At 39.8% G+C, this 26,452-nt stretch overlaps 1 protein-coding gene and 2 long non-coding RNA genes across 13 annotated transcripts; 1 reads left to right on the forward strand and 2 right to left on the reverse strand.

Moving 5' to 3' along the window:
* Window positions 1-4,971: 4,971 nt before the first annotated feature.
* LOC131014282 (uncharacterized) lies at window positions 4,972-6,771 on the reverse strand. The gene is made up of 2 exons (XR_009098150.1): window positions 5,727-6,771; window positions 4,972-5,221 (listed from the first exon to the last, which is right to left on the reverse strand). It is a non-coding gene; the product is annotated as an uncharacterized LOC131014282 (long non-coding RNA).
* An 8,888-nt stretch (window positions 6,772-15,659) lies between these two features.
* LOC131014283 (uncharacterized) lies at window positions 15,660-17,459 on the reverse strand. The gene is made up of 2 exons (XR_009098151.1): window positions 16,415-17,459; window positions 15,660-15,909 (listed from the first exon to the last, which is right to left on the reverse strand). It is a non-coding gene; the product is annotated as an uncharacterized LOC131014283 (long non-coding RNA).
* A 4,596-nt stretch (window positions 17,460-22,055) lies between these two features.
* Window positions 22,056-26,243, forward strand: LOC131014284 (uncharacterized). Of its 11 annotated transcripts, none has more exons than XR_009098157.1 (7): window positions 22,056-22,520; window positions 22,679-22,831; window positions 23,518-24,002; window positions 24,732-25,159; window positions 25,304-25,475; window positions 25,713-25,856; window positions 25,928-26,243. XR_009098157.1 is itself a non-coding variant. In XM_057942215.1 (5 exons), exons 1-4 carry the CDS (start codon window positions 22,223-22,225, stop codon window positions 25,134-25,136), a joined length of 1,341 nt encoding a protein of 446 aa, XP_057798198.1. In that variant the 5' UTR covers window positions 22,057-22,222; the 3' UTR covers window positions 25,137-25,159; window positions 25,319-26,243. The 11 variants fall into 11 exon arrangements, 2 of the variants coding, with proteins under 2 accessions (XP_057798199.1, XP_057798198.1); XR_009098158.1 differs by having other exon boundaries at window positions 25,713-25,814; XR_009098160.1 differs by having other exon boundaries at window positions 25,752-25,814.
* Window positions 26,244-26,452: the final 209 nt, after the last annotated feature.

Raw genomic sequence — 26,452 nt, forward strand, 5'->3', positions numbered from 1 at the left:
GCAAAATTTTCACACCCGAACACCTTCATTTGGTTTCAGATTTCAGCAGCTATTAATCCTCATCTCATACCCATTCCATACTTAAACGTTTTCATCATTCTCTGCCAAAGAAATTTTCAAGTATCAGTTAATTCCTGCTTCATTCAACACAGCAGCAAATAGACACCACAACCATATCCTCAAGGTATTTTCAGTTCACTATCCTCATATATGCATTTCACTTCCCTCATTTCATATAAAAGAAATTCGAAACATAGGATGAGAGTAAAACAGAGGGACATAGCAAATCACATATGCGTACATGATTAGCATTAAACAGAAATAGATTTATTCATACATTGATATCTTTATACTGCCTTTGTACTTAGAACCAAGTCATGAGAATTTCCATCGGCAACAACATGAATTGAAATACAATTGTAGAGGGATAGAACAAGAACTTAGCTTTTAGGAACATAGGACCGACTGCCCTTTTTAGCCAAGCCCCGGAGAGACCGCGGCGCTTTTCGACAGCACGGCGTCGAACCTCGCTGTTCCTGAGCCCAACTTTGACGGCGTTGCGCTAATCGACGATTCACAGACGACTCCAACAAGACGACGAACAGCAGCGACTCGGTGCTTGGTGGCGGTTTCAGGCGAGAAGCTCGCCTTGTTGCTCCACGACCTCTTCAGTCGGGCCGAGAGACGAACGAGACGACGCAATGATAGAGCTCTCACCGGCTTTGGAACTCGGAGAAGAACTGGAAACGGCGAACACCCGGCTGATCGTCGGCCTCCCTACAACAGCAGCGGTCGGCGCGACTCCGTGAACAGCAGCAGTCGGCGGTTTCAGGCGAGAAGCTCGCCTTGGTGCTCCACGAACAGCAGCAGCCGCGACCTCAGGCGAACAGCAGCAGCCACTGACCGCTCGTAGCTAAAGCAGGCGGAGGCCCAAGGCTGACGGCTGTTGGCTGGTAGGAGGCGAGGCGGCGTGACCCGAAGCGATGCGAGACGCCGTCGCACGGGGTGGCGCTGCCGAAGGCCAAGCGCCGCTAGCCACTGCGAGAACGGAGCAGCAGCAGCAAGCGCTCGTCCGCTGCCGGAAACGTGATGGAAAGAGAGGGCAGATGGGAGGCGGCGAGCGTGTGAGGATGAGAGAGAGAGATAAAGGAGAAGAGGGAGCAGGCGGCGTGGTCGCACCTGCCTCACGCCGACCTCGCTGGCGACCGGAACCGTTGGCGGTGGAACTCGTGAGGGGGCGGCTGGATCGAGCGAGCGAGCGAGAGAGAGAGATGATGAATAGTGTGTGCGTGTGTTGTGAGAAAGAGAAAGAGATGTGCAGCGTTTGTTTTTCTTATTTTTGAAGAGAGAATCAGTTTGAGAATAATAATGAGATAGACAAAAGTTTGAAATAGATATGGCCGACAACTTTAAAAAAAAGGGGCTTTTGTTGATTAAATAATAAAAAAAAAAGTGTGTTAGTGATTGATTTTGACAGAAAAGGGAGCCGGGTTTGAGCCGGGTTTGGGCCGGGTTTGAGCCGGGTATGGGCCGATTTTTTTTTAAATGTTGGGCCGATTTAATTAAATTCTTGGGCCGATTTAATTAAACTCTTGGGCCGATTTAATTAAATTCTTGGGCCGATTTAATTAAATTGTTTGGGCCGAGACTTGGGCCGATTTTAATAAGTGTTTGGGCCCTTATTTAATTAACAGATGGGCTTCGATTTAATTGTTTGGGCTCGGCCCTTTACAAATAAAATCTGATGAGCTTCTTTAATTTAATTGATGTTGGGCCTAATATTATTAATACACCGGGCTTCGAATTTATTCATTTGGGCTCGAATTAAATTCCTATTGGGCCTTGATTATTTTATTTAATTGGGCCTTCATAATTATTCTATTAAGTTTAATTAGAGAAGATTTTAAGACTTACTAATTATTAATTAGTAAGTGAATTAGATTATTTTAAGATGAGTAGATTATTAAAGATTAATAATCCGACCTCATAAGACGAGCTTTAATTCCTTAAATAGGATTAGCATCTCATAATTTAATTAAAGGAATATGAGTCATGCATAATCATTTCACGCATCCTCATTTATTGAGATTTTTCGAGAATTAGAATCTTATTTTATTTTCTCGGATTAAAGGTCAAGCACCAGAGTTAGAGCTAAACCGTGAGTCTGCTATTCAGGTGGGCTTTCTACGTATAAACTAAAAATTATATATTAGAATTGTTAAGACTTTATGCTTATGAATTTAAATGATATGGTCAATGCCTAAATGCTTTATGTTTTATTATTAATTGTCTATCTGATGTTAATCGAATTCGGATTCTGGATGGGACCGCAAATCCCTTCGGAATTAGTGTACACCTTGTGATCGTGAGTCATCTAGCGGGTTGGCCGATCATAGTGTCCGTAGAGGGAGGCCTCCCTCTCGGCACGAGTTACTGATATGGTGATTAATGATATAAAATACCTGCGCGGGTTATTGATGAAAGAAATGATATTATGTTTGGTAAATACGAGTCTTTAAAGGAAAACCCTCGTATATTACTACTGTTGAAAGGCTTGACAATAAAATATTATGCATGTATGTAAATTTCGGCAAGTGTCCACTAAGTACTTTTGTACTTAGCCCTGCATGTATTTTTAAATGTGCAGGTTGAGCTGTGATCGAGGATGTAGTGTGCAAGCGGAGCTTCTGTCAATCTAGGATGAGTACCTCAGAGTAGAGTATATGTCTTCATACATATATTCAAATTATTATTCCGCTGCAAACACTGATTTTACTAAGACATTATGTTATCTGTCAAAACAATATGTACTATTTAATAATGTACTCAAACTCGTTGAGTACCCCTTTGAATAATATTATGTACGGTCCCCTTGTGGCCTTCGTTGAAATTCTAGTTAATTTCAATTATTTTCCTTATACAAGTCGAGTCATCAAGAAACCGAATATGCCCCTTTCTTACTCCCGCTCCTAAATTCCCTCCCTTAGTCGCGGTTTCCCCGAATTTGCTATCCTTAGCAAGTGCGGTCGTGACAACTAATTATTTACACCAAATTTATTATGTCCCACATAATTATGAGTAATGCTAAACAACTACATTATGGCCACTCACAAATTAATTAAATAAGAAAATTTTAATTTACTTAACTTATTTTTTAAAATAAAAATAAGATTTAACTATTTTATAAAGCATTATCTACATTCTAGTTTTTATACTATAAAACTCACATAAGGTGAATATTATATCATAACCATGTTATAAATTTATGTATTATATTTTATTTATTTTTTTATCGTTTGATTATATTTATAAGGTGAATATTATATCACAACTATATGAACTATATTTTGTTTATTTTTGTATCATTTGTTGATATTTATAGTCATGTACTTGTATATATTCATAAAATATAGATTATTTACATCATTTTATAAAATTTATCAATATTTAAAAATATAAACATAAAAATATATAATATATATTTTAAAACTATAGATTTTGATACGGTATATATTACGATTTTCGATATACCGGTATATACCGACAATTGCGGTATATCAGAACAAGGTATTATACCTTACTACTGGTATATATCGATATACCATTAATAAGGTATCATACCTTATTTCGATATATACCTTTAATACGGTATTTATTAATTTTTTTGGTATATACCTCAATATCGGTATATGCCGGTATACCCCGGTATCTGAAAAATTCATACATTTACCTTACCGTAAATCTTCGATACGGTATCATACCTTATTGAAAAATCCGGTACACCTTAAATTCAGTATTTTACGGTATTTTTCGGTACAGTATGACCGATATACCGAGTTTTCGGTATATTTCCCCACCCTTAGAAGGGAGTATATAGTATATTCTAATAATGAATAATGAATACATATATTATATTCTAATAATTAATAACCGGTCCTTTCCTAACCTAACCAAGTTCAGATTCACACACACTTTCACGACACGGTGCCTCTTCCCAGTTCCCACCGGCGCCTCCCCCTCACGCTCACGCTTTCCCATCAGGCTTCCGTGCTTGAGTCGTTGAGCGTCTCCGCCTCTTCCACTCGCGGCGGCTAACCCACCGCAACACCCAGTCAGTGGCGGAGCCAAGAATTAATTTGGGAGGGGGCTGAACTTACACGGGGGTTCGGGGGCGGTAGCCCCAGAGAATTTTTTTTGAACATTCCGTATATTTAACGCATTATTTTATTAAAAGACAAGCATAATAGTAATAATAAAGAACAACATTTTCATAGATTATATAATTTAAATATATAATAAATTAGTTTCAATACATTACAAATTTTTTTTGGGACATTCTGTATTTTTAAAGCATTTTTTATTAAAAGACAAGCATAATAGTAATGATAAAGAACAACATTTTCATATACTATATAGTTTTAATATATTAAAAATTAATTTCAATACATTACAAACTTTTTTTTGTCATTTCGTACATTTTAGGCATTTTTTAACAATAATAAGGAACAATATTTTGATAAATTATATATTTTCAATAAATTACAAGCTATAATCAATAATAATAAAAGACAAGCATAGTAATAATAGCAAACAATTTTTTTTGGGCATTCCATCCATTTTAGGCATTTTCTATTACTAAAAAATAAGCATAATAGTGATAATAATGTATAGTATTTTTATAGATTATATAATTTTAAATAACACAATTATCCTTAAATTAATTATAAATGAAAAAATATAACAAGCTAATCAACTTTTGTAAAACAAATTTCTTTTATAATATAAACATATATCTATATATATTAAAAAAAAAATTGGGAGGGGGCTTCAGCCCCCCTGGCTACGCCCCTGCGCCCAGTCCCTTGGGCCTTTGCTCGTGTCACGACCGATCCTAATTAAGGATAATTGAACCGGGAAACCGTGACTAATGGAGGGATATTAGAAGCGGGGTAGAAAGGGGATAATTAAACAAAGAAGAATCACATTTCATCATTTAACAAAAGGGATATTTATAATATAACAGAAGTTTAGTCGTATAGACTCAAATAACTAGTAAGTTCAGATATCTCTGACTTAGCCAAATAAACATAAAACTTCTGAGTACGCAGCGGAATAAGGTTCTGATTACATGTATGAAGACATGTAACCCTAGAGTTCATTAATACATAATAAGACAAAAGAATCCCGCTCGTCACTTCATCAACATCGGCAGCTGCTCAACCTGCACATTTAGAAATATATGCAGGGCTTGAGTACAAAAGTACTCAGTGGGCACGTATGCCTAAGTATAAAAATACATGCTTCAAAACTGTAAATTGTCATGCCAAAAATAAACAGTACAGCAAGGGAGTTTTTCGCTAAAAGGCCCAAGCTTACTAAATTCATTTGTAATTCTTAAAGTTCGACTGCAGTCTAAGTTCTCTTGTAATCTATCATATCTGGAACTTTGTGCCGGAGAGGTGGCCACCTCTCACGGTCACTTGACCGGCCAACCCGCTAGATGACTCACGGTCACTGGTGTACACTAGCCCTGGCAGGATAGCTATCAACTGCTCAAGCCCGAATTCGATTACATGATAAAAGTCACATCAGATAGATATCATACTGAAATTTAAATATTTTATGGCAAGACAAAATTTGAAATATCTTCAATTAATTTAATCATGAAATAACTTGCTTGAACATAACATTTAAACTCATTTGATATATATGAAAGTAATGCCCACCTGATAGTGATTTTCTGTGATACAAAAGCTCCTCAACAGATTGTCAATCTCACCCTTGACCTTTATTACGAGAATATATGTACATATATAAGATATTTGCTCGAATAAAATCATCAAATGAGAATGTGTATTTAACTATGCATGATCCTTATGCATGAATTATTATTCTGAAATAATAATCAGGGAATTTCTATTGTTAATCCAAGCTATTGGATTTAAACAAAAGCTAAGTCTCGTCTCATGAAGCCGGATAATTAATAAAAATTAATCCGTTCTCTTAGGGTGTTCTAATTCGCCAATTAAATAAATCCATCCTTCGTGGTCGTTACTAAGATATAACTAATTCGGCTTATTCGCTGAATAATCTCATAAAATCTCTCGGCTTAATAAATAGGAATAGTAATGTTATAAGATTAAATAATTAAAAGGCTCAACATAAGGCAGCCTAATAATTAATTAAACAAATATGGGCTTGATTTAAATAAATCGTGGCATTCCAATAATTAAATTGAAAAGTTTAGTTGGAGTAATTCATGGACTCAAGTAATTAAAAAAAATTTAGGGCCCAGTTGAATAAATAACCAAGGCCTAAAGAAAATAATTAGGAGGCCCAATCGGAATAAAATAACAAAGCCCAATGAATTAATTAAATTAGGCCCAATGAATTAAACTAAAGCCCAAGCAAAATAATTGAATTAGGTCCAATTATAATAAATACAACAAGGCCCAAAAATAAATAATTATGAAGCCCAAAGAAAATAAAATAAAGGCCCAAATTTTCGGCCCAACTCAAGCCCACTATAATTTAAAATAAAATTGGCCCACTGAAACGAAGCCCAAATAAGGAGTCCAACATAATTAAATAAACTCCGGCCCAATGAAATGGCCCAATTAATAAAGTCCAACTCAATTAAATGAAGCCCATACAAATCAAAACAACAATTAAATCAAAGCCCATATAATTAAAATCGGAGGCCCAATCAGTAATTAAAATCGGCCATTTAAATAAAATCAGAGGCCCAATATTAATAAATAAGCCAGCCCAATTAAAATAAGAGCCCAATTTAACATAAATGAAAGAAGCCCAATAAAAAAAAATAGTAGCCCATCTCCATAACACTCTCGGTTCTCTCTCTCATTCCCAAATCAGTCGCCTCTCTCCCCTCTCTCAAGCATCAGTCGAGCACTCCTTCTTCCCCAAACATCAGTCGAGAATTAACGCCCCCCTCTCTCTCGCTTTGTTCTCCACTGAGGAGCCCGCCGCTGCAGCTCCGAAATCCGGCGACCATCGTCGTCTCGCCCTCCACTCCGGGCCCAGAATCGTGCCCTAGATTTCTGGGAAATCGCCGCTGCTGCTCCTTCGTTCGGAATCCGGCGAGCGGTCGTCGGCTGGGAGCGGCGCCGTCCAACTCCCGTCCTCAATTTCCTCTTCGACGTCGAGCCCTAACTCACTAAGATAAGACGCGACCTGTTAGCCCCTTTTCTCGCCTGAAATTGCCGGCGACGCTGCCGTATTCCGGTCTCTCCCGTCGCACCAGCTTCGCATCCAGCCGCCGTCCAGCCGCCGTCCAGCCCCCTTTTCTCTCTCTGGATCGACGGGCAGCAGCTAAGCTGCCTGCTGCTGTTGTCGTTCTCGGACTTCACCGTCGAAAGTCTGCTGTCTCCGTCGATTCTCCGAGCCCCGACGCCGCTGCTACCACTGGAATCTTCGGCTTCGCCGTGCCGCTGCACTCCAGAATCGGCGAGAGCCATCGCCGAGGTCGGGAGTCGTCTGCCTTTCACCCCTCGACGCCGCCGACGCTGCTGTCCCCGCGAGTTGCCGCCCAGATATCGTATCTCGGCTTGACTAAGCAGAGCAGCGCCCCTCATTTCTAAAAGCTAAGTCCCCATCTACTCTATTGTAAAGCTTGATTTTCCTTGTTGTGCTTAGTATGTTGAGTCCCTTGAGTTCTTACATACAAGTATAGTGATTGGTGTTCTGCCTTATAGAGTGTGAGATGTCTTTGTTTTAGCTACATCAATGTGATTCTTCTTGAGTTGGTCTATGCTCTGTTACGGAACTTGTGCTTTAGCTATTGTCTATCATATATGGAAAGGTTTTCTTATCAAATAGCCCTTGTCATGTTATTGGTATGAATGTGGACTGGATGAATGTCTGGGATATCATAAATACCTTGAGTATTGTTGTTGTTGAATGAACTGTGATTATGCTAAGCATGGATGTGAACTGAATTGGATATTCAAGATAGTAGAATACCTTGAATGTTTTCGAGCTGATGGGTGGCTGTTGAAGTTCGAATAGCTTGTGAAATGACTGAAATGAATTGGTCTTCTGTTAATGCAGGTGAACTTGATGAAAAGAGATAAATATTGAGGCCAAGCCTTACCTTGAGATCTTAGCAGAATGAATTGGGGCTGCTCTTCGATATTTTTTTCGGTGAAATGAAGTGAGATTGAGAGCTGTTTGTTGGCTGGGGTTGATACTAATAATTCATTGGTGAAGACTTGAGTGTAGTGGTGGGGGAAAAAGAAAGAAAAACATAATGATAGTGGTGTATAGAAGTTGGGGAACAAAGTTTAATGGAAAGAAAAAGAGAAGAAAAAGAAAGGAAAAAAATTGTAGAGGAGAATTATTGATGTATTTTCTCTGACTCGGTGATTCTGTAACTGTAAAGTGAATCACGTGCTCATATTTGCTTGTACTGTTTATTTAAATAAATCTCGATTTCGACATGTGATATCTCGCTAAAATCGATAAGTTATAAAATGAATCTAAATTAAATCCGTAGATTTAATTTGTTCGTTGTCTTGATATTTAAATTAAATCCGCAGATTTAATTAACTTCTTGAGTCGGAAATAATTCACGACCTGAGTAAAAATAAAATCATATTCCATCTCGCTTAATTAAATAACGTGACTTTGCTAAGTCAGTTATAACTCTGAAATAATATCATTGACTGCTTTAACAATATAAATTCAGGATCATAAGCTGAATTCATATCAGAATAATATCCGTTTTCATTCACTGATGAACAAAAATACACACTCATTACTGGATTTAAAATATATAAAAGAGCGGGTCACTACATACTACCCCTCTTAACAAAAATTTCGTCCCGAAATTTGCATATTTCTTCTAAAACAGTTCGGGGTATTTATCCTTCATTTTGTCTTCAAGCTCCCACGTGGCTTCCTCTTATCCGTGGTGTCTCCATAAGACTTTCACTGATGTGATTGCCTTATTCCTGAGTTGTTGTACTTTTCGATCTAGAATGGCCTCTGGTCTATCTTCATAACTCAAGTCTGGGCAAAGGATCATCTCTTCTTGGTGGATTATGTGCTTTGGATCGAAAACGTATTTTCTGAGTTGTGATACGTGGAAAACATTGTGAACATTTCCAAAACTTGGCGGTAATGCCAACCTATAGGCTACTGAGCCTATTCTTTCCAAAATCTCATAAGGTCCTACGAATCGGGGCCTAAGTTTTCCCTTGACACCAAACCTAGTTATCCCCTTGGTAGGAGATACCTTTAGGAAGACCTTGTCTCCTATTTCAAACTGTAATTCGGTTCGGCGTGCATCAGCGTAAGATTTCTGTCTATCTTGCGCCTCCTTTATTCGCCCTCTGATTTGGCGGACTATCTCAACCATCTCATTGACCAAGTCTGGTCCTAAAACTTTTCTCTCACCCACTTCATCCCAATAAAGCGGTGATCTACATTTTCTTCCATATAATGCCTCATATGGTGCCATATCGATAGTTGCCTGGTAACTGTTATTATAGGCAAATTCAATCAACGGCAGCACTACTTCCCAACTTCCACCTCTATCTAACACCACTGTTCTCAACATATCTTCGAGGGTCTGAATTGTCCTTTCAGACTGCCCATCTGTCTGCGGGTGGAAGGCGGTGCTGAAATTTAACCTCGTGCCTAACTCCTTCTGTAAGCTCATCCAAAATCTAGAAGTAAATTTTGAGTCTCGGTCTGAAGTGATCGACACTGGTACACCGTGTAAGCGTACAATCTCTCGAACATACAACTGAGCTAGCTTGTCTGACCCATGTGTGATCGGTATTGGTATAAAATGAGCACATTTTGTGAGTCGATCCACTATTACCCAAATGGCAGTGTTCCCTCTCTTTGTTTTGGGCAAACTGGTCACAAAATCCATTGCGATGTGCTCCCACTTCCATTCTGGAATTTCCAACGGTTGTAGTTTTCCATATGGCCTTTGATGTAAGGCCTTCACCTGTTGGCATGCTAGGCATTTCTCCACAAATGACGCTATGTCTCTCTTCATTCCTTCCCACCAAAAGTGTTTCTTTAGGTCCTGATACATCTTAGTACTGCCTGGGTGGGCAGTATAAGGGGTATCGTGAGCCTCACTCATGATTTTATCCTTAAGCTCATCATCGTGGGGGATGCATATTCTTCCTTCAAAGAGGATAACATTATCTGATGCTTCTTGATAATTCTTGACGCCTCCTTTTCTTACTGCTTCCCGTAGTTTTTCCATCTTCCCGTCTTTTCTTTGTGCTTCTACGATCATCTTCCTCAAGTTAGGTACTGTTGCCACAACGCTTGCTATCGTCCCTGGTGGTTTAACCACTTCTATGCTCATTTTGCTAAATTCCCTTATGAGCACCGTCTCTCGAGTGATGAGAGCTCCCAATTTAGATTGGGTCTTACGACTCAATGCATCAGCCACTACGTTGGCCTTGCCTGGGTGGTAGTTAATACCGCAGTCATAGTCTTTCACTAGTTCGAGCCATCTCCTCTGTCTCATGTTGAGGTCCTTTTGCTCGAAAAAGTATTTCAGGCTTTTATGATCTGTGAATATTTCACACCTAACTCCATATAGGTGGTGCCTCCAAATCTTCAGCGCATGCACCACTGCAGCTAACTCCAGATCATGAGTCGGGTAATTCAGTTCATGTGGCCTAAGCTGTCGTGACGCATATGCTATCACTCTTCCTTCTTGCATCAGCACGCAACCAAGTCCATTTTTGGACGCGTCTGTGTAGATCATGTATTCCTTATCAGCTGTTGGGACGGCTAACACTGGTGCCGTAGTTAACTTCTCCTTAAGTTCTTGGAAGCTCTTCTCGCACTCCTCTGTCCAAGAAAATTTTATTCCCTTCCTGAGTAGTTGCGTCATTGGCCTTGCAATTTTGGAAAATCCTTCCATAAACCTCCTATAGTAACCTGCCAATCCTAAGAAACTTCTTATCTCATTAGGGTTAGTAGGCGATTTCCATTCGCGCACTGCTTGCACTTTTTCAGGGTCCACTTTAATCCCTTCTGATGATACAATATGTCCTAAAAATGTGACTTCGCTGAGCCAAAACTCACACTTGCTGAATTTGGCATAAAGGCGCTCTGTCCTCAACGTTTCTAGAACAATTCTCAGATGTTCCTCATGGTCTTTATCGTTCTTCGAGTAGATCAGGATGTCATCTATGAATACCAAGACAAATTTGTCTAAATACGGATGGAACACTCGATTCATGAGGTCCATGAATACGGCTGGCGCATTAGTTAGCCCGAATGGCACAACTACAAATTCGTAGTGGCCATACCTAGTTCGAAATGCCGTCTTAGGTACGTCTTCTGGTCGAATTTTCAGCTGGTGATAACCAGACCGCAAATCAATCTTCGAGAACACGCTTGCTCCCTTGAGCTGGTCGAAGAGGTCATCTATCCTTGGTAAAGGATATTTGTTCTTCAGTGTCACTTTGTTCAGTTCCCTATAGTCTATGCACATTCTCAATGTGCCATCCTTTTTCTTCACAAAAAGTACAGGTGCACCCCAAGGTGATACACTTGGCCTAATGAATCCAAGTTCCAAAAGTTCTTGCAGTTGTATCTTGAGTTCTTCCAACTCTTTAGGAGCCATCCGGTATGGTGCCTTCGAAATGGGAGCTGCCCCGGGCTCCAAATCAATGGTAAACTCAATTGGTCTGTCCGGTGGTGGCCCTGGCAGAATCTCTGGAAATACATCTGAAAAGTCCCGTACAATTGCTACATCTTCTATACTCTTTTCAGTACCCAGTTCTCCGTGCAAGTATACGAGGTAAGCTGGGTATCCCTTCTTCATCATTTTCGTTGCTTGTAGGGCGGAGATGATCATCTTTCTTCTTCCCATACTAATTCCGTGGAAATGTGACGGCTCCCTTCCTGGGGGTCGAAACAATATCTGTCTTTCGTTACAAAGGATGGTGGCATAGTTCTCGGCTAGCCAGTCCATTCCTAGGATTATGTCCACATCTCCCATCGGTATAACATAAGAGTTGTTCACTACAATCTTGTGTGACCCTATGTTCAGTTCTAGGTTCAAGCACACATGATCTACTGTCGTCATCCCTCCTATAGGTGATGATATACTCAACTCCTGGTCAGCTTTTTCCATTTTAAGTTTTAATGTATCAACACATGTACTTGAAATGAAAGTATGCGATGCGCCCGTATCAAATAGAAGTACAACAGGAGTATTGAGTAGCATGCCCATACCTGCCAGGTTTCCCTGGTTGTTCTCGGGCTGCTTCTGCCTCATAGCATAGGCTCTAGCATGACGAGGCTTTTCATGTTGTTTCTGTTGTCGCTGTTGTTGTTGGCGGGCCTGTTGTTGATACGGTTGTTGAGGTTGTGGTTGGTACTGTAGCTGTTGGTGCTGCTGTGGCTGCTGATACTGTGGTTGCTGCCTTGGGTATGGTTGCGGCAAAGCTTGGATTGCTCGCAGATGCGGAGCCTGGATAGGTGGGTTTGGCCTTGAACTCGTTCCATGTTGCTTATTCGGGCACCGGTTTGCATAGTGCCCCTTCTGGTTACAGATATAGCAACTATCACTGCCGGCCTTACAGATTCCCACATGATTTTTGTTACATTTGGGGCAATGTGGGGCCCTCTGTTGGTTATTTCCCATCTGTTTCGGTGCACTCTGACCTCCATAGCCCTGTGACTGGAAGACCCGTCCCTGCCATGGCCTCTTCTCGCTTTGGTTCGGGTTACTGTTGTCCCATCTCCTCTTCCCTTTGAAATTCTGATTATGATTTTGATCATGTAGAGGTGCTGGAGCAGGTACAGTTGCAAGTCTTTCTCCTGGCATGGCTGCCTCAATGTCTAACGCTCGGCTGAGCGACTCAGTGTAAGACAATCCTCCATGGCTTGCCAAGGCCATCCTAATCTCGTGCCTCAGACCGGCACAAAACTTTTCAGCCATCTTCTCATCTGTGTCCACTTGTTCCGGCGCATATCTAGACATATCGCAGAACATCCTGTCATATTGAGTTACCGACATCTTCCCTTGCTTTAGATTGTAAAATTCAGCTTCCTTCTTCTTGCGGTAGCTCTTGGGTATATACTTGTCATATATACCAGCTTTGAATTGTTCCCAGGTCAGGTTTTCTAACTGCTCTGCTGTCATCGTTTTCATCCGTGCTTCCCACCAGAAATCAGCTGACCCAGTCAACTGAAAGGACATACAAGTCAGACGTTCTTGGTCGGTGCAACGCAGGAAGTTGAAAATGCGTTCAATAGCGCGAACCCAAGTTTCAGCTTCTGCCGGGTCTCCTGTCCCGTTGAAGGTAGGTGGGTTCTGCCGCAAGAATAATTCTTCAATCCGTCGTTCTGGCTGAACAGGTGGTTGAACTATTTCGGGTTCTGGTTCTGGCCCTGTTTCTGGGCCTCTTCTTTCATTTCGGGGAATCCTGCCCCCTCCTCTTGGTCGTCCTCGTTTTGGCGGCATTCTATTGGGTTAAACACAAGTTGTCAGCGCATTAAAAAAAAAAAACAATAAGGTCATACTATCATTTCTATAGTTACTCTTTAACTCATCGAGTTCTGCTCTTGCTAAAACTTACGCGAATATATAAATAAAACATAGCGGAACGACTTGTTGCGAAAAACCAATAAGATCACCATATATAACATAGGGAAAATTGCCTCAATGAGGACTTTACATCATCATAAAATCTAGATTCAAAGATCTATCTAAGTACCACACATGATGAACTGGCTACCTAGTGAGCCATTACAAAAACTACTCAGTCACGGAACGTCCCAAGGTTTCGCGTCTCCGTCCTAATACTAGTCAAAAGTCTATGCCGACACATGGCATACAAAAGCATCAGAACAATCTATGTTTCTGGAATATTTAAATATCATCCTATTAGATATATATATATATAAACCGGTCTAAGAAGATCGGGTACAAGATCCCTGGGTCGGGGCATGGCTGTCTTCCTCTGGATCCTCTTCCGGATCTTCCTCTGGGTCTTCATCTGTTTCTCCGCCAGATGGGTGCGACTCACCCCCTCCTTCACCTGCTGCCTGGCCAATGATGGCTGAGCGAATCATCTTCAAGGTGACTCGAAGAGTTGGGCGGTCGTCCATGGCCGGGGCTTTTCCCCTATTGAGGAAATCCATGGTATCGGCTAAGACTCTGTCAACGTTGACCATAGCGGCTGCTATCTCTGCCTTGCTCAACTGCCTCGATGACAATGGTGGCTCACAGACTAATGGCACTGAACCCGTGCCAGGTGGAAAATCTCTGTAGGCTTGAGGCCTAGAGGGGCCTGCCTCAGCGTCGTGCCTCCTGGGTTGCCCTAAGATAGGGGCTGCTGGTGGAGTCAGCTCCGGAAGTGGGTCCAATAGTTCGTCGGGCGAAGGTACTCCGACTCGAGCAAGGTCTCCCGGACGTATATACGGCCCTCGAGGAGCATTTCCCCAACGAGTGAATTGTGCCTGGATCTCAGCAGTAAATCCAGAGAAGTCATAATGCAAGTCATAGGACCTGTCAGAACGAGTGATGTAGTGAGCGGAAATCATCCTCGCCCATCCTTGCCATTCTGATGGCAGCAAATCCATTAGCCGCTCCATCCCGTCATAGTCCGATATCCCATGGTCTCTTGCAGCGACCCAGTGTCGATGGAAGCCGGCCAAGAATTGGCCTAAGTCATCACCGTGGCATCGGCGATAAGTAAAATATGAGTTCCTGATAGTATCCGGACTAGCATCTCGACGCAACGGCCGTCGTCTGGTAAAGCGCATCCTCGCCATCTATACATGAAGGTCGCATAATCAAACTCACGAATATCAAAATAGGTGGCAAAAACAGTAGGGTTCAAACATATCTACAACAGTAAGGTAATAATTCTACTTGAGGTCTCGAAATTCAAACCACGATATTATAATCATAATAGCCTAACACTAGACTCGAATATAATTCGTGAAGTCTTAAATATGCTGCAACTAGTACTAACTAGGTTTTTGAAAAGAGATAACTCCGCTATGTTGCAGTTTCCAAACTATGTAGGGTATTCTTATTACTATGAAAAGTGTTCCCATTATACTCTGATTAAGGCAATAGTTGATTCGGTATCCGCCTCGCGTGAATAATCCGAACGAAGATCTATGCCCGTGTCACTATCTCGTGTGTGACACTTTTCTTTACTCCCCATTGTATTTTGTTTGTTGATTTCTCATCTGGTTCACTAACTTTGTAACTTACTTATCGCCTCAATTTACAGAGAAAAGCAAAAATGTTCTTGCTAAATTCCTTCTATTGTTGTGTTCATAACAGTGATCATGCATCCTTAGCGCATCTAAGTTCATTGAGTAACATCTCCATAAAAAGGCATAAGTAAAATCAACATTTGCATCAAGGCGAAATATAAGCTTCAACATTCAAAACTTTCTGTTGCATTCCTTTCTGTTGAGCATAGCGATGTGATGAAGTGCTGAGCTTTTGCCGACTGACTCTTTCATACTAGTGATCATACTAGAAAAATTTATTAACTCTAGGGTTCAGAGCAAATAAACTGCTCTGATACCACTCTGTCACGACCGATCCTAATTAAGGATAATTGAACCGGGAAACCGTGACTAATGGAGGGATATTAGAAACGGGGTAGAAAGGGGATAATTAAACAAAGAAGAATCACATTTCATCATTTAACAAAAGGGATATTTATAATATAACAGAAGTTTAGTCGTATAGACTCAAATAACTAGTAAGTTCAGATATCTCTGACTTAGCCAAATAAACATAAAACTTCTGAGTACGCAGCGGAATAAGGTTCTGATTACATGTATGAAGACATGTAACCCTAGAGTTCATTAATACATAATAAGACAAAAGAATCCCGCTCGTCACTTCATCAACATCGGCAGCTGCTCAACCTGCACATTTAGAAATATATGCAGGGCTTGAGTACAAAAGTACTCAGTGGGCACGTATGCCTAAGTATAAAAATACATGCTTCAAAACTGTAAATTGTCATGCCAAAAATAAACAGTACAGCAAGGGAGTTTTTCGCTAAAAGGCCCAAGCTTACTAAATTCATTTGTAATTCTTAAAGTTCGACTGCAGTCTAAGTTCTCTTGTAATCTATCATATCTGGAACTTTGTGCCGGAGAGGTGGCCACCTCTCACGGTCACTTGACCGGCCAACCCGCTAGATGACTCACGGTCACTGGTGTACACTAGCCCTGGCAGGATAGCTATCAACTGCTCAAGCCCGAATTCGATTACATGATAAAAGTCACATCAGATAGATATCATACTGAAATTTAAATATTTTATGGCAAGACAAAATTTGAAATATCTTCAATTAATTTAATCATGAAATAACTTGCTTGAACATAACATTTAAACTCATTTGATATATACGAAAGTAATGCCCACCTGATAGTGATTTTCTGTGATACAAAAGCTCCTCAACAGATTGTCAATCTCACCCTTGACCTTTATTACGAGAATATATGTACATATATAAGATATTTGCTCGAATAAAATCATCAAATGAGAATGTGTATTTAACTATGCATGATCCTTATGCATGAATTATTATTCTGAAATAATAATCAGGGAATTTCTATTGTTAATCCAAGCTATTGGATTTAAACAAAAGCTAAGTCTCGTCTCATGAAGCCGGATAATTAATAAAAATTAATCCGTTCTCTTAGGGTGTTCTAATTCGCCAATTAAATAAATCCATCCTTCGTGGTCGTTACTAAGATATAACTAATTCGGCTTATTCGCTGAATAATCTCATAAAATCTCTCGGCTTAATAAATAGGAATAGTAATGTTATAAGATTAAATAATTAAAAGGCTCAACATAAGGCAGCCTAATAATTAATTAAACAAATATGGGCTTGATTTAAATAAATCGTGGCATTCCAATAATTAAATTGAAAAGTTTAGTTGGAGTAATTCATGGACTCAAGTAATTAAAAAAAATTTAGGGCCCAGTTGAATAAATAACCAAGGCCTAAAGAAAATAATTAGGAGGCCCAATCGGAATAAAATAACAAAGCCCAATGAATTAATTAAATTAGGCCCAATGAATTAAACTAAAGCCCAAGCAAAATAATTGAATTAGGTCCAATTATAATAAATACAACAAGGCCCAAAAATAAATAATTATGAAGCCCAAAGAAAATAAAATAAAGGCCCAAATTTTCGGCCCAACTCAAGCCCACTATAATTTAAAATAAAATTGGCCCACTGAAACGAAGCCCAAATAAGGAGTCCAACATAATTAAATAAACTCCGGCCCAATGAAATGGCCCAATTAATAAAGTCCAACTCAATTAAATGAAGCCCATACAAATCAAAACAACAATTAAATCAAAGCCCATATAATTAAAATCGGAGGCCCAATCAGTAATTAAAATCGGCCATTTAAATAAAATCAGAGGCCCAATATTAATAAATAAGCCAGCCCAATTAAAATAAGAGCCCAATTTAACATAAATGAAAGAAGCCCAATAAAAAAAAATAGTAGCCCATCTCCATAACACTCTCGGTTCTCTCTCTCATTCCCAAATCAGTCGCCTCTCTCCCCTCTCTCAAGCATCAGTCGAGCACTCCTTCTTCCCCAAACATCAGTCGAGAATTAACGCCCCCCTCTCTCTCGCTTTGTTCTCCACTGAGGAGCCCGCCGCTGCAGCTCCGAAATCCGGCGACCATCGTCGTCTCGCCCTCCACTCCGGGCCCAGAATCGTGCCCTAGATTTCTGGGAAATCGCCGCTGCTGCTCCTTCGTTCGGAATCCGGCGAGCGGTCGTCGGCTGGGAGCGGCGCCGTCCAACTCCCGTCCTCAATTTCCTCTTCGACGTCGAGCCCTAACTCACTAAGATAAGACGCGACCTGTTAGCCCCTTTTCTCGCCTGAAATTGCCGGCGACGCTGCCGTATTCCGGTCTCTCCCGTCGCACCAGCTTCGCATCCAGCCGCCGTCCAGCCCCCTGTCCAGCCGCCGTCCAGCCCCCTTTTCTCTCTCTGGATCGACGGGCAGCAGCTAAGCTGCCTGCTGCTGTTGTCGTTCTCGGACTTCACCGTCGAAAGTCTGCTGTCTCCGTCGATTCTCCGAGCCCCGACGCCGCTGCTACCACTGGAATCTTCGGCTTCGCCGTGCCGCTGCACTCCAGAATCGGCGAGAGCCATCGCCGAGGTCGGGAGTCGTCTGCCTTTCACCCCTCGACGCCGCCGACGCTGCTGTCCCCGCGAGTTGCCGCCCAGATATCGTATCTCGGCTTGACTAAGCAGAGCAGCGCCCCTCATTTCTAAAAGCTAAGTCCCCATCTACTCTATTGTAAAGCTTGATTTTCCTTGTTGTGCTTAGTATGTTGAGTCCCTTGAGTTCTTACATACAAGTATAGTGATTGGTGTTCTGCCTTATAGAGTGTGAGATGTCTTTGTTTTAGCTACATCAATGTGATTCTTCTTGAGTTGGTCTATGCTCTGTTACGGAACTTGTGCTTTAGCTATTGTCTATCATATATGGAAAGGTTTTCTTATCAAATAGCCCTTGTCATGTTATTGGTATGAATGTGGACTGGATGAATGTCTGGGATATCATAAATACCTTGAGTATTGTTGTTGTTGAATGAACTGTGATTATGCTAAGCATGGATGTGAACTGAATTGGATATTCAAGATAGTAGAATACCTTGAATGTTTTCGAGCTGATGGGTGGCTGTTGAAGTTCGAATAGCTTGTGAAATGACTGAAATGAATTGGTCTTCTGTTAATGCAGGTGAACTTGATGAAAAGAGATAAATATTGAGGCCAAGCCTTACCTTGAGATCTTAGCAGAATGAATTGGGGCTGCTCTTCGATATTTTTTTCGGTGAAATGAAGTGAGATTGAGAGCTGTTTGTTGGCTGGGGTTGATACTAATAATTCATTGGTGAAGACTTGAGTGTAGTGGTGGGGGAAAAAGAAAGAAAAACATAATGATAGTGGTGTATAGAAGTTGGGGAACAAAGTTTAATGGAAAGAAAAAGAGAAGAAAAAGAAAGGAAAAAAAAATTGTAGAGGAGAATTATTGATGTATTTTCTCTGACTCGGTGATTCTGTAACTGTAAAGTGAATCACGTGCTCATATTTGCTTGTACTGTTTATTTAAATAAATCTCGATTTCGACATGTGATATCTCGCTAAAATCGATAAGTTATAAAATGAATCTAAATTAAATCCGTAGATTTAATTTGTTCGTTGTCTTGATATTTAAATTAAATCCGCAGATTTAATTAACTTCTTGAGTCGGAAATAATTCACGACCTGAGTAAAAATAAAATCATATTCCATCTCGCTTAATTAAATAACGTGACTTTGCTAAGTCAGTTATAACTCTGAAATAATATCATTGACTGCTTTAACAATATAAATTCAGGATCATAAGCTGAATTCATATCAGAATAATATCCGTTTTCATTCACTGATGAACAAAAATACACACTCATTACTGGATTTAAAATATATAAAAGAGCGGGTCACTACAGCTCGCCTCCGAGTCTGAGCTCCGGCGGCGACCCAGACACCAGTCCCTTTGGCCTTTGCTCGTCTGTTTTCCCGATTTTTGTAAATTGAAGGTCCGTATGACACTCTCATTCTGTTTTCCTGATTTTTGTCGGGCCATTGTTGTTTTAGATGGTAGCAATTCTTGATTGAGATTGTTTGGATTATTCATTCGATTGTTGTCTGGAAGGAATGCTGCGATACTCTGTTTAAAAATCTCTCATTTTAGTCAGTTGCTCATATTTGATTCGAATTGTTCCTTAGACATCTCATCGGTATATGTAGTTAGAATTGCTCATATGCCCTTCTTCTAGCTTTATTCCTTGCAAAAATCGGTATATGTAGTTAGAACTATACTAATTTATTTTTTTAAGAAGGATGGCTGATTCTTTCGCATGCAATCCCCATAGCAACAAGTTAGTTTGGTCTGCAAAAGGATTTTTATGCATTTCATTATCTTTTTTGTATTTTTCATTTTCTGGCTGAGCAGACTTTCTTTCTTGCTTCATTTTCATAATAAGTATATTAGTACTAGGTTTGTGCTCCAAATATTTGTAGTATTTTTTGTTGAGTGAAAAAATCGAAGTACAGGTACAGCAGCAACTTCGAATATCTTTACTAGCAATTGAAGTGCAATTTTTTTTTTAAATTGAAAAAACCGGTTATTTACGGTTAACCGGATTCGGTTATCGGTTAGGTAAAACTCCACAATTCAGTTCCGGTTAACCGGTTTTCCGGTTTGGTTATAACCGAACCGGAGCAAATACCACCCCTAACGACGACGGTCTCTCGAATTCAGGACCTCAGGTCTTGAGCATTAACCACATACAGCTAGATAGGTTCGTTTTGTGAGGCGAAACGTTTTTCGTCTGCCTCACGAGGCGTAAGTTTCGAAATGGAGTGAGGCGGATAAAAAAAACGGAATTCATAAACACACATAAATCATACCTAATATCATAAAACACATAAAAACATAGCAAATATTCCAAAACACTTAAAAACATAACAATTATTCCAAAACACAAAACTTCTTAACTACTAATAAGTTTTTTAAATCTTAAATTAAAGTCGAAAATCTTAACTGCTGCTCTCAGCTTTGTTCTGCTATCTTAACTACTAATAAGTTCTGCTATTAAAGTCGAAAGTCTTTGTTCTGCTATCTTAACTACTAATAAATCTTTAAAATCTTAACTGCTGCTATATGCTTTGTTCTGTTGTTGCCGTCTGTCTGCTCCTCAACTGAGAATCTGAGATGGCGAAGGGCAAGGCCAAGAGATGGAGAGGACAGGAGAGGAGGAGATGGAGAGCTTGGGTGGGTGCGTGCGTGAGCGTAGAGAATCCTAGGTTTTTTTTTTTTTTGTAACTTTTTTCTCTAATTAAAATACTAAGGGTAATTTTAAACACAACCCCCAATTTTCTCACTATAGCCCCTTATTTTAAAAATAATAAAAATAATTATAACTTTACTATTATACCCTTATAACCTATTCAAAATTTAAAATCTATAATCTATAACCCCCAAATTATCATATAATTGTAACATCATACAATATAATCTATAGCCCCCAAGAATCACTCCTCCGCTTAGGCTCATCACGGATCCACCGCCGAGTCATTCAGAAACGGCAACTCGCTCCTGTCGCCGCTACCGTACAAATTGAAGCTTGATGCGACCGAGCTGTTGTTGTTAGAGGCGACACTACAACCCTTGTGCGCGCAGCAGCAGAGGGCCTCAGGCTAGGGTTGAGGCTGAGGGTCAGGATGGGGCTGCTCCGCGATGGAAAGGGGTTGCTGGAGTAGAAGCCATTTTTGGGAAACAAGATATTGGGAAAGGAGAAAGGCTTTGAAGAAGAGATAATTCCCCAGCAAGTCTTTGCTTGGTCTATGTATAGGAAAGCAGAATAGAATCGAAAACAAATGCTAAGTGTATGATCTCTGTATTACTCTAATCCTGAATTTGTATGTAACCCATGATTTTGGAGGCGCTTTCTGGATCGAAGCTTTGGATCCTGGGCATCACTACTTGAGTAGCTTCGTATGTGTCCATGTGGTTTGTGAGTGTGTGTGTGTTTTATTTATTTATTTTCCTATTTTTTTATGAATTATTTTGGCTAAAGTGAATTTAGAAGGTAGTAATTCCAGACTCCATTCTCCAATATGACGTAAATGAGCGGATGTTCACCAGAAACAATAGAAGTTTAGCATCTGATTCTTTGCATTTTCATAAAAGTTGCGTAATGGTGCAAGACTTGCTCACTTGGGGCTGCGAAGAGGATTGCATATAGAAGAATAAAAATTACTAGTACATATATTATTTGGGGGCTATGGATAAAATAGTAAATTCATAATTATTTATTATTATTATTTTAGATTTTAGATGGGAGGCTATACTGAGTAAAACATGGGCTATGAATATAATTACCCAAATACTAATTACTCCTAAATTGTAAAAGCCCATTCAATTTAGGGCTAAATTTCATGAAGCCCATGAATTTTCGCAGCCCATACATACTCAATTAGGTAAGAAAACTCATAAATTTGACATGGTGTAGAGGCGAGACGGAGGCGCACGTTCAGGGGGGAGGGGGATAAACGGCGCATGAGGAACGGGATTCTGCCGAACCGCTTTGAAGCGGCGTTTTTTTTTCGTTTTTTAAAACTAGTCTCAAAATTAAAGCCCGCACTAAAATGGATCTTCTCAACAAAGCATACGCAACTGCTTCCGACTCGGATGAGGATGGCAGTACTGGTAGGCAAGATGGTGGTGGTGGAGTACTAGAGCAATGGTGTCCATTGCCGCCTCCTCCCAAACGCCTCAGATCCGGAACATTATCGGCGAATCAGATGCAGATGGCCGCGTCTCTCCTGCCGAGTCACCATGCAGAAGCCCCCATTCCTGGACGATACATATCTAAGCGGCAAAGAGCAGCCGCCTTGGAACCTAAACCAACCGCCGGGAATCAGAATTATGTAGCACCTTCACCAGGCAATTCTCGCCCTCATTGAACTTGATTAAACTCTGAGTAAATTGAATGTTTTTAACGACTTTGAAAAGTCCCTTTTTTATTCAAAAACCAAAGCATAATTAAATTGAAGAACATGTGAAGTTGTTTTGTGATTGACTTCAAAGCTTAAATTGTGCAGTAAAGGGAAGCATTTCTGTTTCCGATGTACCACTTGCTATTTTGACAACATTGCAGCGTCGTACAAAGGCCAGCCAAAATCCAGTGTCTCTTTCTGCTGCTCTAAATGGGCACACGAGCTCTGTTAATGCGGTGCAGTGGTCTACAGCTCATGGTAATTTGTCACTGTTGTCTTCAAATATTACTTTCAAATGCTCATATCGGTATATAGCAACACACTTCATTGTATTTATGTCTCGCGTGAAGCTGCTGAATGGTGCTGTTTCTTGAAAGTTATGCAAAGAGTTAATGATATGTCATGCAAATCAAATGTAGCTGAATCTTGTATTAATAACATCCATACTAGTATATTGTATTGCCATGGCTAATCTTATTATTACTTCAGGGGGGCTTCATTCTTTGGTGTGGCTCTATGTTCTAGCATTATAAAGCCTGTTCTCTTTTCATTCTGCATTGATAAATGTCGTTTATGATACTTCTGGCTTTAAATGTGTTTTGTTGAGATATACTTAAGATAGTTCTTCAGCAAGAAAGCCTCAAGGATGTAGTATCCAGCTGATGATGCATCTTTGATCACTTACTGTAGTGAGTCATGAAGTATATTTCTTTTATGTTAGAGAACTTTTTAGCCTACATTTGTTTGAGGGGCCATTTACAAGTTGCAATTTTTTTTTATGTATTGATTGCTAGTTCTGGTTGAGGTTTGATTATCCTTCGTGACAAAATGCTGTATCAAAGTTTAGTCTCTTCCACGTTTATCTGCTTGACCTATTGAAACGACTAAACTCGAGTTTTCATGCTATGAATTTCTAATATTTGTTTTATGATGTTACTTACCAGCTCATCTTCTTGCATCTGCGGGAATGGATCACACTGTGAGCATATGGAATGTATGGAGTGGAAGTCAGAAACGAGCATGTACGTATGACTATCATCATGCAGCAGTGAAAGATGTGAAATGGTCTCAGCTGGGATTATCTGTGCTCTCTTGTGGTTATGATTGCACATCCAGATTGGTTGATGTTGAAAAGGGAATGGAGATTAAGGTTTTTAAGGAGGATCAAGTAGTAGAAGTTGTAAGATTTTCTCCAAACAACTATGACCTTTTCATCTCTGGAGGATCAAAAGGTCACCTCAAACTGTGGGATATTCGGACTGGCACAGTGGTCCATGAATATGTCCGCAGTCTTGGACCAATCCTTGATGTAGAATTCACTGTTGATGGAATGCACTTAATAACCTCAAGTGATGTGTCTAAAAGCAACATTAGTGAAAATTCAATTATAGTTTGGGATGTTTCACGACAAGTTCCTTTATCCAATCAGGTAATATTTTAGTGTTGTGGATTCATTGCTTTGGAGTGGATCATACTCATGAAATGAGAATGCGCTATCATATTGTACTATGCCATCAATATAACAACATCCAAGGGTCAGAGTTTTCCTTTTTACTTTTATTTCTCTCTCTCGTTAAAAAGGAAAAAAAGAAAAAGAAAAACAGAAAACAACATCTTAGCTGTTACATGGAAGTTCAACTTTCCAAAATGATGAAAAGTTCAAAGTGTCCCATTTCGCATGAGAAATGGTGTTAACCATGCCACTGCCTTGTGTACTCGTGAGATGAATAATAAAAAAAAAAGGATAGTTAGGAGAATTTATTTATTTATTATTTTTTTTAAAAGAGGATCAATAATGGTTCTCCATTTCCCCCTTTGGTGGCTCGAACCCCCGACCTATTGGTTGGAGAAGAAGCATTTTACCAACTGAGTTGCGCGTCATTATCATAGTTAGGAGAATTTATGCTTTGAGTATTTTGCCCAGCTTGTTGTGCATGCATTTGAATGAATTGTCTTGCATTCTTATGAGTATGGAGCTTTGAGCATCTCAAATTGAAGTATTTTTATATCAGTTTTTTATTTAATTAAGTGAACTTTGTTTAGCTTGATTAATGTTCTGGATTATGCATCAGAAATTCATGTTTTAAACCTTACTACAGCTAAATATTATGTTTCTATTTCAAAATGTTGTTCTAACGACTGATTTATCGCTTCCCAGGTTTATGCGGAAGCTTACACATGCCCCTCTATCAGATGCCACCCATTTGAGCCATATTTTATTGCCCAGTCCCATGGAAACTACATAGCGATATTCTCTTCCAGACCCCCATTTAAACTTGACAAGTACAAGAGATACGAAGGTCATGGTGTCTGTGGTTTCCCTATCAAGTGCAATTTCAGTTTGGATGGGAATTTGGTGGCCTCTGGATCCTCCGATGGTTGTATCTACTTTTATAATTCTAAAACATCCAAACTTCTAAGCAAGGTTAAGGCATATGAGCAGGCATGTATAGATGTTGTATTCCATCCTGTCTTGCCGAATGTAGTTGCTAGCTGTAGCTGGAAAGGCGAGGTCTCAGTTCTCCACAAAGATAGCAATAACACTTGGAAAGTCTCACCATGAATTGCTTGAGCGTGTTGAATCAGGTCCTACCTTCAGAATATTATTGTGCCTTCTCGTTTATAGTTTGTTATAGTGTCTAAATCTACACGTTGTTCGTTTTGTGCTTGTGTTTGTAGCAATATTTGCTAGCAAGGGTAAACTGGCTCTCTTTGAATTTATTTGGTTAGTTTGCAATATTTCAGAAACTGTTGATGCTAAAAGAGATGTTAATATTATTGGCATTGATGATGTGACTGATCACTGGCCCAAACATCAAATTGCCTGAGAGAAACCAATCAAAAAGAAGGCATGACTTGAGTAAAAGCCTAGCCTGGGACAATGCCTTCTTCAATAGTGCAGGTAATCTGTCAATTTTCCTGCCTGTAAATTCGAATTGCGATAGAAATTCCCTTTTCTGGAAACATATAGATAATTTTCTTAACTCTGGGGCCCCAATTAAAAAAAATTGAATTCTGTTCCATTTGTCAAGAATCTGATGATATATATCTGGACAAATCAGAGACTTAAGATATTAAGCAAAAGCAAGCATGTAAACCCTCCATGACTGAATCAGATGCTGAAAATGCTTGTTTGTAGCGCTGAGAAATTTATCATATTTGGACCATTGTGTATCAGCAATCGCTTAGTAAGAAGAAGAAGAAGAAGAAGGAGGAAGGCAGTTACTGCTGTTTGAAAGTGGTGAGGATAATTGATTTATTCTACCTTTGTTGTCACATAAAGGTAGTTATTATCATATACATTGATTCAAACAAATTGCAGAGCTAGCCACTGACCTGTTGTTTCATTTTCAGGATATTATTTATAAAGAAGGGTATATCGTGTTTCAGATGGCTGGTTCTCTTCCTGGTGTTCTGAGTCATTGATATAATGCTCGTGATTGCAGGGATTCAAAGAATCATTGTAAGTGTAGCTGCGTGTTTCTTGATATGCATATGGAAATGGTAGGACTTGAGAGAGGAAAATCTTAGGAAATGTGTCTTGTCTCGTTATTCAGTTGCCTTTAGCTTGTCCCATCTCATTTCAGTCTTGCATATTAGCTTGTCCCAACACTGTTTGATAACAAATATTTGGTTTCAACATATCAGAAAATGTCAATCATTTTCACTATCGGCATGCGCAGGTTCCTGCATTGTGTTTGCATTGGTAATTCGCTTGCATTTTCAAAAATTTTGAGATGATTGTAAGATCAAAAGCATGTTTCTGTCATCTAAGCCTGTCGTTCGAGCCAGATTCACTGATAATTGTTTAGTTCACAATTCTGTAATCGGGAGTTCTCAAATTGCAGAAGCCATATGTCAAATTCATTATCTCAACTT

Source organism: Salvia miltiorrhiza, chromosome 3, assembly GCF_028751815.1.
Source record: "Salvia miltiorrhiza cultivar Shanhuang (shh) chromosome 3, IMPLAD_Smil_shh, whole genome shotgun sequence".
In the NCBI taxonomy this organism is placed as follows: Eukaryota; Viridiplantae; Streptophyta; class Magnoliopsida; order Lamiales; family Lamiaceae; genus Salvia; species Salvia miltiorrhiza.